Here is a 13,587-nt window from a genome sequence, read left to right on the forward strand (position 1 = left end):
CCACTGGGACAGCCAGCCTGGGGACGCTTGGGTTTGGATTAAAGGTTCCTGGAACAACAGCTGCCACAACAAGCACTGCCACTGGTAGGAATGAGAGTCATTGAAGAGAGCGTGATTTCAGTTCTCTGCAGAGGTGTAAWGGGCCATGTGAGAGTAGCAGCAGAGCAATTCTGATTTGTGAAGCTCTCCAGTAACTCTGTGAGAACATAAAGTCCCWTCTGCTGCAATGCTACAGGAGAGGAACTGGGTGTGCAGGTTGTTATTAGGTCTAAGAGTAAAATATGAGGGTATTGAGAAGGGTATCCTTAAAGGGTGTGGGCTGGGGATATTTCCATTCCCCTCCTGACAGAGGTGGGATTTGCTGGTGGTCCCTTCAGAGGGATCTACTGCAGCTCCTCCATYCCTGTGCTTAGCAGTGCACCCTGGCCCTGTTCTCAGTTTGGGAGGTACCAGGTGTGTYCCTCTTCTRTTCCTCGACTTGAATCTCTTCTTGCAGGGACGACTTCTGCTTCTGGCTTTCCTTTGAATCTGAAGCCTTTGACTACAACTGGTGCCATTGGAGCTGTGACCTCCACAGCTGCCATAACCACAACCAGCACACCCAGGTGAGTGTTTGGTTACCACTGACCATTTCCTGCCTGGGGTAGGAGCAGCTGCAGTGTTGATGCTGACATCAGGAGGAGAATGGGGAAATAGGTGACTGTTGTGGTGTCTCTCTTCTCTTTTCTGACCCTATGTCCTGTCCTGCCCTCTCTCCCTCTCAGTGCCCCCCCAGTGATGACCTATGCCCAGCTGGAGAGTTTGATAAACAAGTGGAGCCTGGAGCTGGAAGACCAAGAGAAGCACTTTCTCCATCAAGCTACACAAGTGAATGCCTGGGACCGGATGCTGATAGAGAATGGAGAGAAGGTGAGGTGACCTCCAGTGGAACATAATTCTGCTTTCCTTAGTTCCTTAAAGGTCTCAGTGTTACACTGAATTGACTTTCTGCTTATAAAAGAAACAGATGTGAGCTCCACCTGGGTGCTTTTCACAATGTGTCTGTTCTGGCCTTTAGGCCGTGGAGCTGGAAATTTGTTCTGTGACTTTGCTGTGTGATGCCAAGTTCCTTTAGGAGTGATCATTCCATGCTGAAACTCCYTTATTCCATCTTTGGTCTGTAAATCTTTATGTAACCATCCCTTATTTCCAGTAGAACTTGCATGGTGCTGCTTTCTCACTCCCACCTCTCTTCTTGGGTGAGCTGACTTCTGAGTTTTCAGTGTCATGAAATGTCTTCTGTTTCCAGATTACTTCGTTACACAGAGAAGTGGAGAAGGTGAAGGTTGATCAGAAGAGGTAAGAAAGTGTGAGCACTTGAGAGGATTTTGTTTCTTCTCTGCATTGTCCTGCCTGGTTGTGTGACAGCTCTGGGATATGTGTAACAATGTAGGAAGCAGTTGGCATTTTCTCCTTTCAGACTGGATCAGGAACTGGACTTCATTCTGTCCCAGCAGAAAGAGCTGGAGGACTTGCTGACCCCTCTGGAGGAGTCTGTGAAGGAACAGAGCGGGACCATCTACCTGCAGCACGCGGATGAGGAACGGGAGAGGACGTGAGGCACCAATCTGCTGGGAATGGGGGATGAGCAGTGTCCTGTGGTGATGATCAGTCAGCAGGAGACAGAGCTGGGATGTGTGACAGGATTGAACAATGAGTGGCTGTTGTCAGACATTTAATCCTGTTTTATGCATGGCAATTTAGATTTCACTCATTAGAAACTAGAACTRTGAGTAGAAGCCCTTGAATCAGCATGAAAAGCTCTTTGGATGTTGGTCTAATCAGCTGTCTGGGAAGAGGTTACTAATTTTGGCATAATTTCTGAAAATTAATGATTCTTAGTGATGAAAGTGATGAGAGCAGAGTGAACTATGTGTGACACCAGCATCCTCATAAGCCTTTAGTGATATATCGTAGCTGGATAATTAAAGGCTGTGTTTGTCTGGCTCAGGAGATAAGGAATCTTGAGGAATCSAGGCTCGCTGCTTCCTTCAGTTCTGACAAAGCCCTCGAGGAAGTCCTCCACACTCTCAGTTGTCTGTCTCCGTGTGTAGATCAAGGGAGACAGGGCTTAGGAGTCGCTTCTTGTGGGTCGTGGAGCCTTTCTGGCAGTTGTTCCCAGCTTTCTGCCAGCCTTGGCTGCAGGATGTGGAAGCTCATTCTGCTTGCCCATAGCTGGTGTGACTGGGAGCAGCTCTTCAAAGTCCTCTTGAAATGTCCTGATCTTGGTTCCCATGTGCTCTGCAGCTACAAACTGGCTGAAAACATCGATGCTCAGCTGAAGCGCATGGCACAAGATCTGAAGGACATCACTGAGCACTTGAACACATCAAGAGGCCCAGCAGATACAAGTGACCCGGTAAATGCAATCTTTTTATTTTTTATAATTTTTATTAAATTGATCTTGSTGCTCCTTATGGCTTTACTCAGCAGCTTTTTTTCAGTAAAAATTTCCCTTCAGTATTGCAGACTGAGTTTTTCAACATTAATTTTTGACACTTCAAGCCAAGAATGTTGAATATTCTGGTGATTCCTAGGCCTATATTAAAATAAGCCAAAGCCACAGACAGCATATAATCTAAACTTTTCTTGGTGCCAAAGAGAAACAAATCAGCAGGGTTGTTGCACTGACTTCCCTGGGAAAGCAGCTGCTGGCTTAGGGAAGCTGTGCAAGGAGGACCTTGTCTTTTGACTCCTCTTTTTTGTTTATGTGCCAAAGACACAACTGACTTGCACTCTCTCTCTCTACTCAGCTTCAGCAGATCTGTAAAATTTTGAATGCACACATGGATTCCTTGCAGTGGATTGACCAGAACTCAGGTGAGATTTGTCCTGCAGCCTTTGGGGAATGTGAAGGGCAAGCAGGAGCATGTGTGTTTATTGTGCATCCTGAATTCCTGAAGCTTCTTGAGGAATCTTCCTCCTCACCTTCAGTGSCACTGTCCCTTCTGTGCAYGAATTCTCCTGATGTGCCTGATTAGAGGCCTCTGCTGAGAAGCTACTCATGGCACTGGTGGTGTTTTACCATAAAAGCCCTACTTGAATGTTTCTCTCATTCTGCAGGCAGAACTCTCTAGGGCTGTGTTCTGGGGTGCCTGTGAAATTAATCCCTTGTTTCTCCCACAGCTGTGCTGCAGAGAAAGGTGGAAGARGTGACAAAGGTTTGTGAGAGTCGCCGCAAGGAGCAGGAGCGCAGCTTTCGGATCACCTTTGATTGAACACTCCCATGTTCACAGGATGAACATAAAACCTCCACAGAAAACAGAGGGGGTTGGGGTCTGAGATGATATGACCTGTGTTTTGTTTCTTTTCTTGCAATAAAATGTGTTGTTGTTCCAAAGGCAGTCTTGGTTGTGTTGGGCAGGAGAAACTAGAAATTGTGTAAAGTTTGTGCAGGAAGTGTGGACTCTGTGCTTTAGGTTTTGTGCTTTAGCTCTGCCTGCAGACTGGTGAGCTACACAAGGGCTGCCTTGGAGGGCTCAGGGCTGTGTCTTTCTCTAGGGGAGCCTGCCCTGAAGTGTGGGCATGGTCCTGCAGCAGCAGAGTGCAGCACCCTTGGCTGTAAAAGACAGGTGGAGGATAATTGTGACCAAGMACACACTAAGGAAATATTCCTTGAGTGCATTTATTTATCTGGCCTCTTCTTCCTTGCCGCGACAGACTGAGCAGGCAAACACAACAGTGAAGGCAGTGCTCATCTCTCTGAAGGAAGAACCCAATCCCAGCTCTGCCTTCCCCACTCTGAGATTGTAGGACCTGTGTGCGGTCCCAACAGTCCCTCGCTGTCCCCGGTTGAACCAAGGAGTTCCCACAGCTCACTGAAATCCACAAGGCTGCTGGTTCTCCAYCCCTCACGTGGCAGGGGCGTTCTCTGCAGCAGAGGAGCTGGGGATGGCAGATTCAGCCTCTGGCAAATGCTTCCTGCTTTTCCCGAAGGCGATCACCAGGGGCTTCCCCTGCAGCTTGTACCCGTTCAGCAGCTGCAGGGCGCTCTGGGCYGACTCAGAATCTGCAACAAGAGAGCACAGTGGGCACCGGTCCCCGAGCACAGGGACACGGTGCTCCCATGGGTGCTCCCAGCTGATGGCCCCTCAGCCTGCTCTGCAGCTACTGCAGCTGGGGACCCTCCAGCCATACTGACATGCTACTCAAAYATTGGACATGACAGACTGCATCACTTCTGCCCTGATAAATCCTCTTCCAACCTAGCAAAAGGACAAGTCTGATAGGAAGAGGAGGGAGTGAATTCTGCTTTCTCCTTGGAGAGCAGGCTTGGCAGCAGCCCAGTGCCCCGCGGGAGGATGTGACACCTTTGGGAGTCAGGGAAGAACTGAGAGGTGCGAGGCAGCAACTCACCAGGGAAAGTGATGAAGGCCTGGTCCCGCATCCGGCCACTCAGGAGGCGGAACTGGATCAGCGGGCTGTCCTCCTTCTGGAACCGAGCAAACAAGGACACCAGGTCCTTCATYGTCACTCGGGGGGCAAGGTTCTTCAAATACAGTACCTGCAACAGAGGCACACAACGTCAGCCAGCCTTTGCCATACAAACACACCTTTCAGCCTGGTCCCACGTCTGTACAGCTCAGGGTGTGGATTAGCTCAACCCTCACACCCATGTTCTAATGATGACATTAGGAGGACAGGGGGTGACAGAAAGGCAGCTCTGAACTCAAGGCATCACCCTGCCTGCCTGCACCAAGTAAAATGCAGCAATGTCCAGCTACCAGACAGGCACAGTTTGAGTAAGGCCACACACAGAACGCATCTTCACTGGTGACCTGCCAGAGCCAGGGAGGGCTGGGCTCACARGTACAGCACTTTGCCAGGCTTGTGACTTCCCATCAGAACTCAACATCCCATTTCCCCTGGAGTGGAGGCTGCTCTCCCCCTTGGCCGGAGGATCAGTCAAGGCAACAGCCAAGAGGAGCCTTTGCCTGCTGACACAGCTTCAGGGCAYCCTGGTGAGCAAGGACAAACCCTGGTTCATCTCAGCTTACCTTGSTGGGCTCCCCTGGATGGTAGGATGAGAACCTGGGTATTTTCCGGAGTTCCTCCTCTGAGAGGCGGTTCCTGAGGATCTCCTCTTCTGGGACAAACTCTACTGGCTCTTTGATAACCACAGGTCCTGGAGGGGACTGGTGGGGCTTTGGTGCAGAAACACTGGCASTTGCTGCCTGTTCTGTTTGCTCCTCCCGCTCTGGAAGTGAAGACTCCTCACTCACAGCCCCCTGTGGGGCTGGGGAACGGGACAAGCAGGGGTCGCTTGTAGCAGACTGGACTTTTTCAGGGCCCTTCTTGCTCAGCAGCTCTTGGTAAACACTCTCCAGGTGAACCATGGGGTCCTTTTCATCTGTTCCTCGCTTCTGAGTGTCATCTAATTCATAACAGAGAAAYGTGGTAACCATCACCAATAACCTGGAAAACAGACTCCAAGAAGAGACACAGAGAGGAGAAACSCTGTTTCACCCCAGCCTCTGTCCCCAGCTTGTTTAAAACAAGAGCAGCCCCAGCAAGTTGTGGTCCCTCAGCTCAGGAGGAACCTGCAGAGAGCAGCAGCTCCACCAGTGCTGTATCAAAGCTCATCTCCTCAGAGATGCCCTCACTAGCTTCTCTGCAGCCAGCACCTTTTGTACTCCTTCCACACACCTTCTTCCTGCAAGCACAGCCAGGACGGGCCATGCTGCCTTTCTGCACTGCTGCATGGAATAGAAACTTTTTGCTTCCAGGGACATAAGATTCAGTTCCTTGGTTTAAGGAAGGTCCACGGCATGATCCATTGCTCAATGACCTCTTTTGGTCATCATTAAATTCTATTTAATGGAAATGAGGACAAATGTGAGAGCGGCATCTCCCAGCCTAGAACTGGATCCAATTCCACTTCAGGGAGGAACATTTAACAAGTCACTCCTCCTCTCACCTGCTCCGTGTCCTTACCTTGCTCCTTTCTCCCCTGCAGTTACCTCAGAAAAGGAGCAATCTCTAGTCCCACACAGGCACTTTGTGTAACTCAGACCCTGAGGCTCTACCAAAGCAAATCCCAGCTCCTCACCCACACCCTGAGCTGCTCTGCACTGCATGCAACCCATCAAGGAGACCCACACTCTCCAGAAATGGACTTTAAAAGCCTCTATATTAAACCCTTCAGAAAACCAACTCTCTGTCTGCTCCTGTAAGAGAGGAAAATATCCCCTCCCACACAGCACCAAAGCAGAACCACATMTTCAGGGACAGAAGGCCAGACAGAAATGTGTCGGACTCCCACACAGCCTGGCTCTCCRTGCTGGAGCCAAGGCAGGAGGAGCCCTGAGCCCACCAACCTTCATGGTAGAGCGCCCGGAGGAAGGAATGTCGGTCTGTTCCCTGGAAAAGCGCGTTCTCGATCTCCATCTCCCGCCGGCTCAGCTGCTTGCTGCCCGCAAACCTCTGCGGCAGCGCCAGGATGCGCTGGCGCTCCTCCAGCTTCTCCTGGATGGCATGGAGCCGCTCCTGCGTGGCCTCCGGGGCTGCCCCCAGCCCTGAGCCCTGGAAAACAGGCACGGAATGGCTCAGGAATGGCAAAGGAATGGCTCAGGAATGGCATGGAGCCGCTCCTGCGTGGCCTCCGGGGCTGGCCCCAGCCCTGAGCCCTGGGAAACAGGCACAGAATGGCTCAGGAATGGCATGGAGCCACTTCTGCGTGGCCTCCGGGGCTGCCCCCAGCCCTGAGCCCTGGAAAACAGGCACAGAATGGCTCAGGAATGGCACAGAATGGCACAGGAATAGCTCAGGAATAGCATGGAGCCGGTCCTGCGTGGCCTCCGGGGCTGCCCCCAGCCCTGAGCCCTGGAAAACAGGCACAGAATGGCTCAGGAATGGCACAGAATGGCACAGGAATGGCTCAGGAATGGCACAGGAATGGCACAGGAATGGCACAGGAATGGCACAGGAATGGCTCAAGCCTCCTTCTCAGAGCAAGCCAAGTGTCCCAGCCCTGCAGCGGGTGCAATAGGAACCAGCCCCCCGGGCACCAAGAGGTCCTGTTAATGCAAGGGTAGGACAAATACTCATCAAGCTCAGTTCTGGAGAAAAGTGGAGAAACAGCTCCTTTCTCATGACCTGTGCGCTGCTTCCCTCTCCCTGGCCTGTCTCCCTCTGTCCATGCTGCCTCTGACAGCTACAGCCWTTTTCCACAGCCACCTTCAGCAACTGCACAACCCCCTTTGGCAATTCTTTCCCACACCCACAGCCATCCCCAAGCTCAGGTTTCCACAAACTCTCAGCCTAGAACCCTGAGAACCTTCCTTGCCGAAAAGTGGACCCCCAGCTGCTGCTTGGCACCCGAGGRGAGGTTTATGCCGAGGACCAAACCCTGACCAGCATCACTGAGCCAGCCCCACAAACCACAGAGCTACAGCAGCACAGCCCTCACAGCTCACCTGTGAGGAAAGAGCATCCCTGGATGAACAAACCTCACTGCACAGGCCCCCTGTGCTGCCAAAGCACACAGACACACCCCAGCTGCTGCAAGAGCATTTCTGCCCCCCCATCCACCTCCATCAGAACACAGAGAACACGCTTTTACGGGGCTGTGGGTGGATTTTCTGCTCTCAAATTCAGTTTGAGAATTACAGTGGCAGATCCTTCTGCCTCGGGCAGGAAACCAGGCTTTCTCCCKGCACTGAGCACAGCCTAACAAAGAGTTTCCCATGGTACCTCTGCCCCACATCTGCATGGCTTCCATTCACCATTTCACAGCYTCCCTCAGGCACAAAAGGCTGTTTAATCAGAAAAGCAATTCCCGGAAATCATTTGTTGTACTTTGTTTTCAAAAAAAGCTGCCACTTAGCAGCTGAAAATAACAGAAATCTGCACTTGGTGCTTTGCCAAGAGCTCCCCAGGCAATTAGAAGTCCTCTCTGTTTCAGCTGACATTACTCATCACTCAWGGAGGAATCTTTCACTCAGGGCCTCCACGTACAAAGCTGCACATCACGACCTGACTTGGGTTTTAYCTTTAAATATTCTTCTCTCACAACCTGTAGAAGACACTCCCTGATGTCACCAGTTTTCTTCTGTCAGAGTAGTGATTTCCATGCTAATCTTTACTWCTTAACATCCCAGAATTCATTTCATACAAAATATAACAGCTGGTACTGTTGACATTAATTTTCATTCTTAAATTAACACCACCCTTCTGAGCACCAAGCTTTAATCACGCCACACCAGGGCTGGATTTGCATTTAAACACCAAAGCAASTTCAGCTGAAAAGAGGCAAACCCCTGATAACTACAGACAACTCCTTCCTGCACACAGGAAGAGGAGACAGAGGGAAGCTCAAGGGTCACTCCAAGTCCCGCATTGCACCTTCTAGTTTAGCAAATTAAGAGTAGGACACTCCTGTGCACCTCAAACAGACCAACCCCACAAGGCCCTTGTCTCTGGAATGGGAAAGAAAAGGGTAAAGGTGAGGGAAGGGGAAAAACCTGCTGGAACAGCACCCAGAGAGGAGCCAAGGCACTGGCACCACACTCAGTCTGAGCTCTGCACTCTTTTCATGTGTCCCAGGGCCCCTGAGCACCTGCAAGGCCCTAAGGAGAACATGCCCTRCAAAGAGCTATCCCAAACTAGCACTGGGATCCAGGGATGTATCAGGATACCGACAGGAGGATGTTGAAGTGCTTTGAAATGTTTCCTCCTTTTTCTCTTCTGGTATTTAAATCTTTCATACARTGATACAAGCAGGTGAAACGATTTGCTTGAGATTATCAAGGTAGAGACCGGAACACAGTCACGTGTGGAATACAACCTATGCTCCAAAGGACCCACTCCTCCTTCCACCACATCTTTTAACACAGACCATTCCACCAAAGAAAACAGGCCAGGAGAAATGTAGGATTGTGCTGGGCTAAAGGCACGGCAAACAAGGAGTGGCCATTCCTTACCCGAGAGCTTACAAAGGACTGGAATTCTCTAGCAGAGTGCCACAGGGTTAGAAGGAGCTGACCACACTCACATGAGAGCAGAGCATGCCCACCTTCCCCGCTGAAGCCYGGTTCTTCCAGAGCAGGATCTCGGAGTCGGAGAGCCCCAGCTCCCGGAGAGAGGAGATTTCTTTGTCACTCTCCTGCAGGGCCTGGAACTGCGACAAGGTCAAAGCCCCTGCAGCCTCTTCCCCGAAAGGTTTGTAAAACGCTGCAGGGGCAAAGCATCTCCGCTTTGACTTGCACCTGTGAGCCAAAGCAACACAACAGCACAACCAGCTCAGCACCGAGGGACTGGGGGGACAGAAAAGGGCTGGTCTGTCTCCAGCCACACCAGATCAGGACTTACTGCTCGATGGAGACAGTGGTGTCGAGCTGGTGGTGGAGGAGGCTCTTCAGCTGCCTCTCTCCTTCTGTCTCCAAGTCTTCCAGGAGAAGCTCATCGCTGGACAGGCTGCTGTTCACCCTGGGGCATGCAAGCACAGCACAGGCATGATCAGTAAGGGAAAAACTGACCACGAGGGGAAACGCTGCTCAAAACACATCCTTGCTACAGTTTCTCCACCTCTWTGGCTGTTTTTACAGGATGTAAAAAACGAGGAACCAAAAGGACTTGACCAAAGAACAGTCAACAGATTTGGGACTACTCTGAGAACATTAAGCACCCCAAGGAGTCTTCGGGTGTTTTTGTATTGGGGGGGGGGGGGTTGTTTGTTTATTTTAAAATCCCACGCAATCATTTTTACTGCCCGAAATCRTCTCGCACCAGCATCTAAACCACTACCAGTTTCAAATCAGTCGGGCAAGAAAGGAAGGAAACGGTGACGCTGAMGAGAAACCGAGTTTCAGCAGCGCTGTTCTCTTTCCGGGGTCACCTGCTCCGGAGCAGACAGACCCCAAATCCACCCATCCCGCACCCAGACCGGGCAGCCGGGACCGTGCCCCGCTCCCGCACCGCCACCCCCGGGCCCGGCACCGCTCCGGGGGCGGGGATGCCCCGCAAACGGCCCCGCAAACGGGGGCTGGGCATGGGGACGAGCCCGGCGGAGGGGCCGAGCCCGTGAGGGCAGTCAGGGACCCCCAGGCCCCGCGGATCGCTCGCTCACCGGCGCATGGCCCCGCCGCTCCGCCGCCGYTCCGCACTGCAAGCCCCGGCAGCGCCCGCGGTGCGCGGGGAGAGCCGGGAGCGCCGCCCGGAAGGAGCGGCCGCGGGGAGCGGGGCAGGGCGGGGACTGCCCGGATGGTCCGAGAGCTGGTGAGCCTTGCAGAGCTATGGTGGGGCTGCCGCGGGTACCCGGCAAAGCCTCTAGCCCGCTCTCGGTACGGTCCGGACCTGCTGCAGCCGGCAGAGCCATGGTGGGGCTGCCCCGCGTACCCAGTAAAACCCAGCTCGTCCGCTCCCCTCCGCWGCTGGACATGGAGAGATTTAAGGCGGGGGTAAGGGGTTGAGATAAGGACCGGGAGAGATCGCTCTTCCAACACCGTCACGGKCACAATAGGCTGAGCTTAGAGATAWAAATTATTACTAACTCAGAGCAGGATAATGGGAAGTAAAAGAAACCTTTAAAAACACCTWTCCCCACCCCTCTCTCTTTCCCARCTCTACCTCCTACCCCAGCAGTGGAGGGAGGCAGGAACGGGGGTTACGGTCAGTTCATCCCCCGTAGCTTCTTGCGCTGCGCAGGGACAGGAGTCATTCCCCTGTTGCATCCTGGGGTCTCTCTCACCGGAGAGTTGTCCAGGAACTTCGTCAACCCGAGTCCATCCCACAGGCGACAGTCCCCCTCCAAGTGCTGCAGCGTGGGTCACTGTGGTAGGGTCAGTCCTTCAAGGACAGGCTGCTCCAGCCTGGGAGCAGGGACGCTCTCCTAGTGGGAGGGGCTCACAGCCTCCTCTCAGGTATTCATCTGCTCTGACATGGGGTTCCTCCATGGGGTGCAGGTGGATCTCTGCATCCCTGTGGATCTCCATGGGCTGCAGGGGCAGAGCTGCCTCACCATGGGCTGCAGACGAATCTCAGCTCCAGTGCCTGGAGCACCTCCTCCCCCTCCTTCTCCACTGCCCTTGGTGTCTGCAGGGCTGTTCCTCTCACCTTCTCACTCCGCTCTTCTCTGGCCACAATTACAACTGTGCCACAAGTTTTCTTTCTTCTCAAATCTGTTACCACAGAGGCATTACCACCATTTCTAATAGGCCCAGCCTTGGGCAGCATCTTGTCCAGTTTTTGGAGCCACCAGGGACTGGCTCTGCCAGACAGGGTGGAAGCTTCCAGCAGCTTCTCACAGAGGCCACCCCTGTGGTCGTCCCTGCTGCCAAAAGCAGTCCATGCAAAACCATGCAGAGCCCTCCAAAGCAGCATTTGTGTATCTCACCATCTGCAGCCTAGAGCTAAAGGACAAAGAGCACAACACACTTCCTGCACAAACTTCACCCGGTTTCTGATGGGAGCAGGTGAAATCCAGTCCAACACTACAAAGATAGCCTTTGGAACAAACAACATATTTTATTGTACAAAAAGAAACAAAACTAGGTCCATATTTCAGTCCTCAGCTCCCAAACACCTCTGTTCCCTGTGGAGGTTTTATGTTCATCCTGTGAACATGGGAATGTTCAATCAAAGGTGATCCGAAAGCTGCGCTCCTGTTCCGTGCGACGTCTCTCACAAACCTTTGTCACCTCTTCCACCTTTCTCTGCAGCACAGCTGTGGGAGAAACAAGGGATTAATCTCACAGGCACCCCAGAACACAGCCCTAGAGAGTTCTGCCTGCAGAAGGAGAAAGAAAAGCATTTTCTTGTTGACAGTTGCTCAGATTTGACAGTGGACAAAGCAGGAGGAAAACTCAATCCAAAGCACTGCCAATAAGACAACTTCTTCATTACCGAATGACAGAGGAAAAAGGGGGTCTCCTGTCTAGAAAAATTTAAAGGAAATGGCTATTTTTACACATTATGTAAAAAATCTGGATGGCACAGGAGCTGTACCAGATTTCCTGAAAAAGGCATGTTTGGAATGTTCTGAAAACACCTAATTAAACCCTGACCTAAGCCAATAATTCTGTGTGGGCATGGGGAGCAGCAGGCCTGCTTTYAGACAAGAAGTTACACTAGGTGTGAGCATTTCACAGCACTGTGGCCAGGCAGTGCACTCTGGAGCTGCTGGGCTGCTTTATTCTGCCGTGCCCCCGTGTGGCTGCTACCAGTTAAAATCCAAACGGCACGAAATTCCAGAATCCCTCACCAGGAGGCACTCCCTGCGAGAAAAGTTGCTTTTTTTCTGGTTGCTATCAGGTGAATCCCAGACCAGAAACATTCACTATACTACCAAGTGTTCACTCCTGAATGCACCTCCTGCTCTGAACTGGATCTCAAGGTRTGGAGGCTGTGAAATTCCCACATTATTCCTCCAGTTATCCCACAACAGATCAATGCAAGCTTCGCCATCTTACTTGGATATGGCTTTCCTCTTATCAGAGTGGGAAGGATGATAACATTTGACACACACACCTCCCCATATAATTTTCCTGCTCCATTGCAAACCCCACACTTTTAGAAGTTGAGCTATTTAACGTTAGTTTGACAGAATGGAGAATGAGGTTTTCAAGTACTCTGCTTTGCACTGATGCACTTAAAACAGGGCTTTGTTAGTAAAACATCAGCACTGGCCAGGAGTTATTTCTCAGCAGAGGCCTCTACTCAGGCACATCAGGAGAATTCAAGCACAGAAGGGACAGTGCACTGAAGGTGAGGAGGAAGATTCCTCAGGAAGCTTCTGGAATGCAGGATGCACAACAAACACTCACACATGCTCCTGCTTGCCATTCACATTCCCCAAAGGCTGCAGGACAAATCTCACCTGAGTTCTGGTCAATCCACTGCAAGGAATCCATGTGTGCATTCAAAATTTTACAGATCTGCTGAAGCTGAGAAGAGAGAGAGTGCAAGTCAGTTGTGTCTTTGGCACATAAACACAAAGAGGAGTCAAAAGACAAGTTCCTCCTTGCACAGCTTCCCTAAGCCAGCAGCTGCTTTCCCAGGGAAGTCAGTGCARCAACCCTGCTGCTTTGCTTCTCTTTAGCAGCAAAGAAACTATAATTTATGTTGCCTGTGCTTTGGCTTATTTTAATTTAGACCAAGGAATCACCAGAACATTCAACATCCTTGGCTTGAAGTGGCAAAATTAAAAATTAATGTGGAAAAACTCAGTCTGTATACTGAAGGGAAATTTTATTGGAAAAGAAACTTCTCAGTGAAGCCAAAAGGAGCATCAAGATCAATTTTGTATCGGAAAGAGCTGGTTATTCAGATCTTGATTTATGAGGATATAAAAACAGTATGCAGAAAAAGTATGAGTGGAGTATACACATGGGGACAAATGAAGAGTTAGAACTATTTCAATATCCTTTGCCTCTTCAGCAATATAAAATGGAAGCTAGCATTTACCGGGTCACTTGTGTCTGCTGGGCCTCCTGAGGTGTTCAAGTGCTCAATAATRTCCTTCAGATCTTGTGCCATGCGCTTCAGCTGAGCATCGATGTTTTCAGCCAGTTTGTAGCTGCAGAGCACATGGGAACCAAGATCAGGACATTT

The 13,587-nt window shown here is 51.2% G+C and overlaps 3 protein-coding genes across 3 annotated transcripts in view; 1 reads left to right on the plus strand and 2 right to left on the minus strand.

The window, feature by feature from the left end:
• Positions 1-5: 5 nt before the first annotated feature.
• LOC130587477 (nuclear pore glycoprotein p62-like) lies at positions 6-3,377 on the plus strand (the record flags this gene model as incomplete). The annotated part of the gene is made up of 8 exons (XM_057388454.1): positions 6-84; positions 497-605; positions 765-909; positions 1,289-1,338; positions 1,460-1,594; positions 2,287-2,398; positions 2,793-2,859; positions 3,166-3,377. Coding segments are annotated over 8 exons (789 nt in total), but the record flags the coding sequence as incomplete, so codon positions are not given.
• Positions 3,378-3,631: 254 nt separating this feature from the next.
• RBM41 (RNA binding motif protein 41) lies at positions 3,632-9,673 on the minus strand. Its single transcript, XM_057388455.1, is given in 7 exon segments — positions 3,632-4,048; positions 4,396-4,543; positions 5,037-5,413; positions 6,357-6,561; positions 9,053-9,245; positions 9,349-9,506; positions 9,509-9,673. Coding segments are annotated over 7 exon segments (1,275 nt in total). The 5' UTR covers positions 9,545-9,673; the 3' UTR covers positions 3,632-3,890.
• Positions 9,674-11,479: 1,806 nt separating this feature from the next.
• The window catches only part of LOC130587479 (nuclear pore glycoprotein p62-like), a 4,658-nt gene continuing 2,550 nt past the window's right edge, over positions 11,480-13,587 (minus strand). The window contains 3 exon segments of the mRNA XM_057388456.1: positions 11,480-11,701; positions 12,854-12,920; positions 13,441-13,587. The exon segment at positions 13,441-13,587 is cut by the window's right edge and continues 10 nt beyond it. Coding sequence (XP_057244439.1) covers positions 11,610-11,701; positions 12,854-12,920; positions 13,441-13,587 — 306 coding nt within the window. The 3' untranslated portion in view covers positions 11,480-11,609.

Source organism: Malurus melanocephalus, unplaced genomic scaffold (assembly GCF_030028575.1).
Source record: "Malurus melanocephalus ecotype Western Australia unplaced genomic scaffold, MMel_1.1 scaffold_1953, whole genome shotgun sequence".
Lineage (NCBI taxonomy): Eukaryota > Metazoa > Chordata > Aves > Passeriformes > Maluridae > Malurus > Malurus melanocephalus.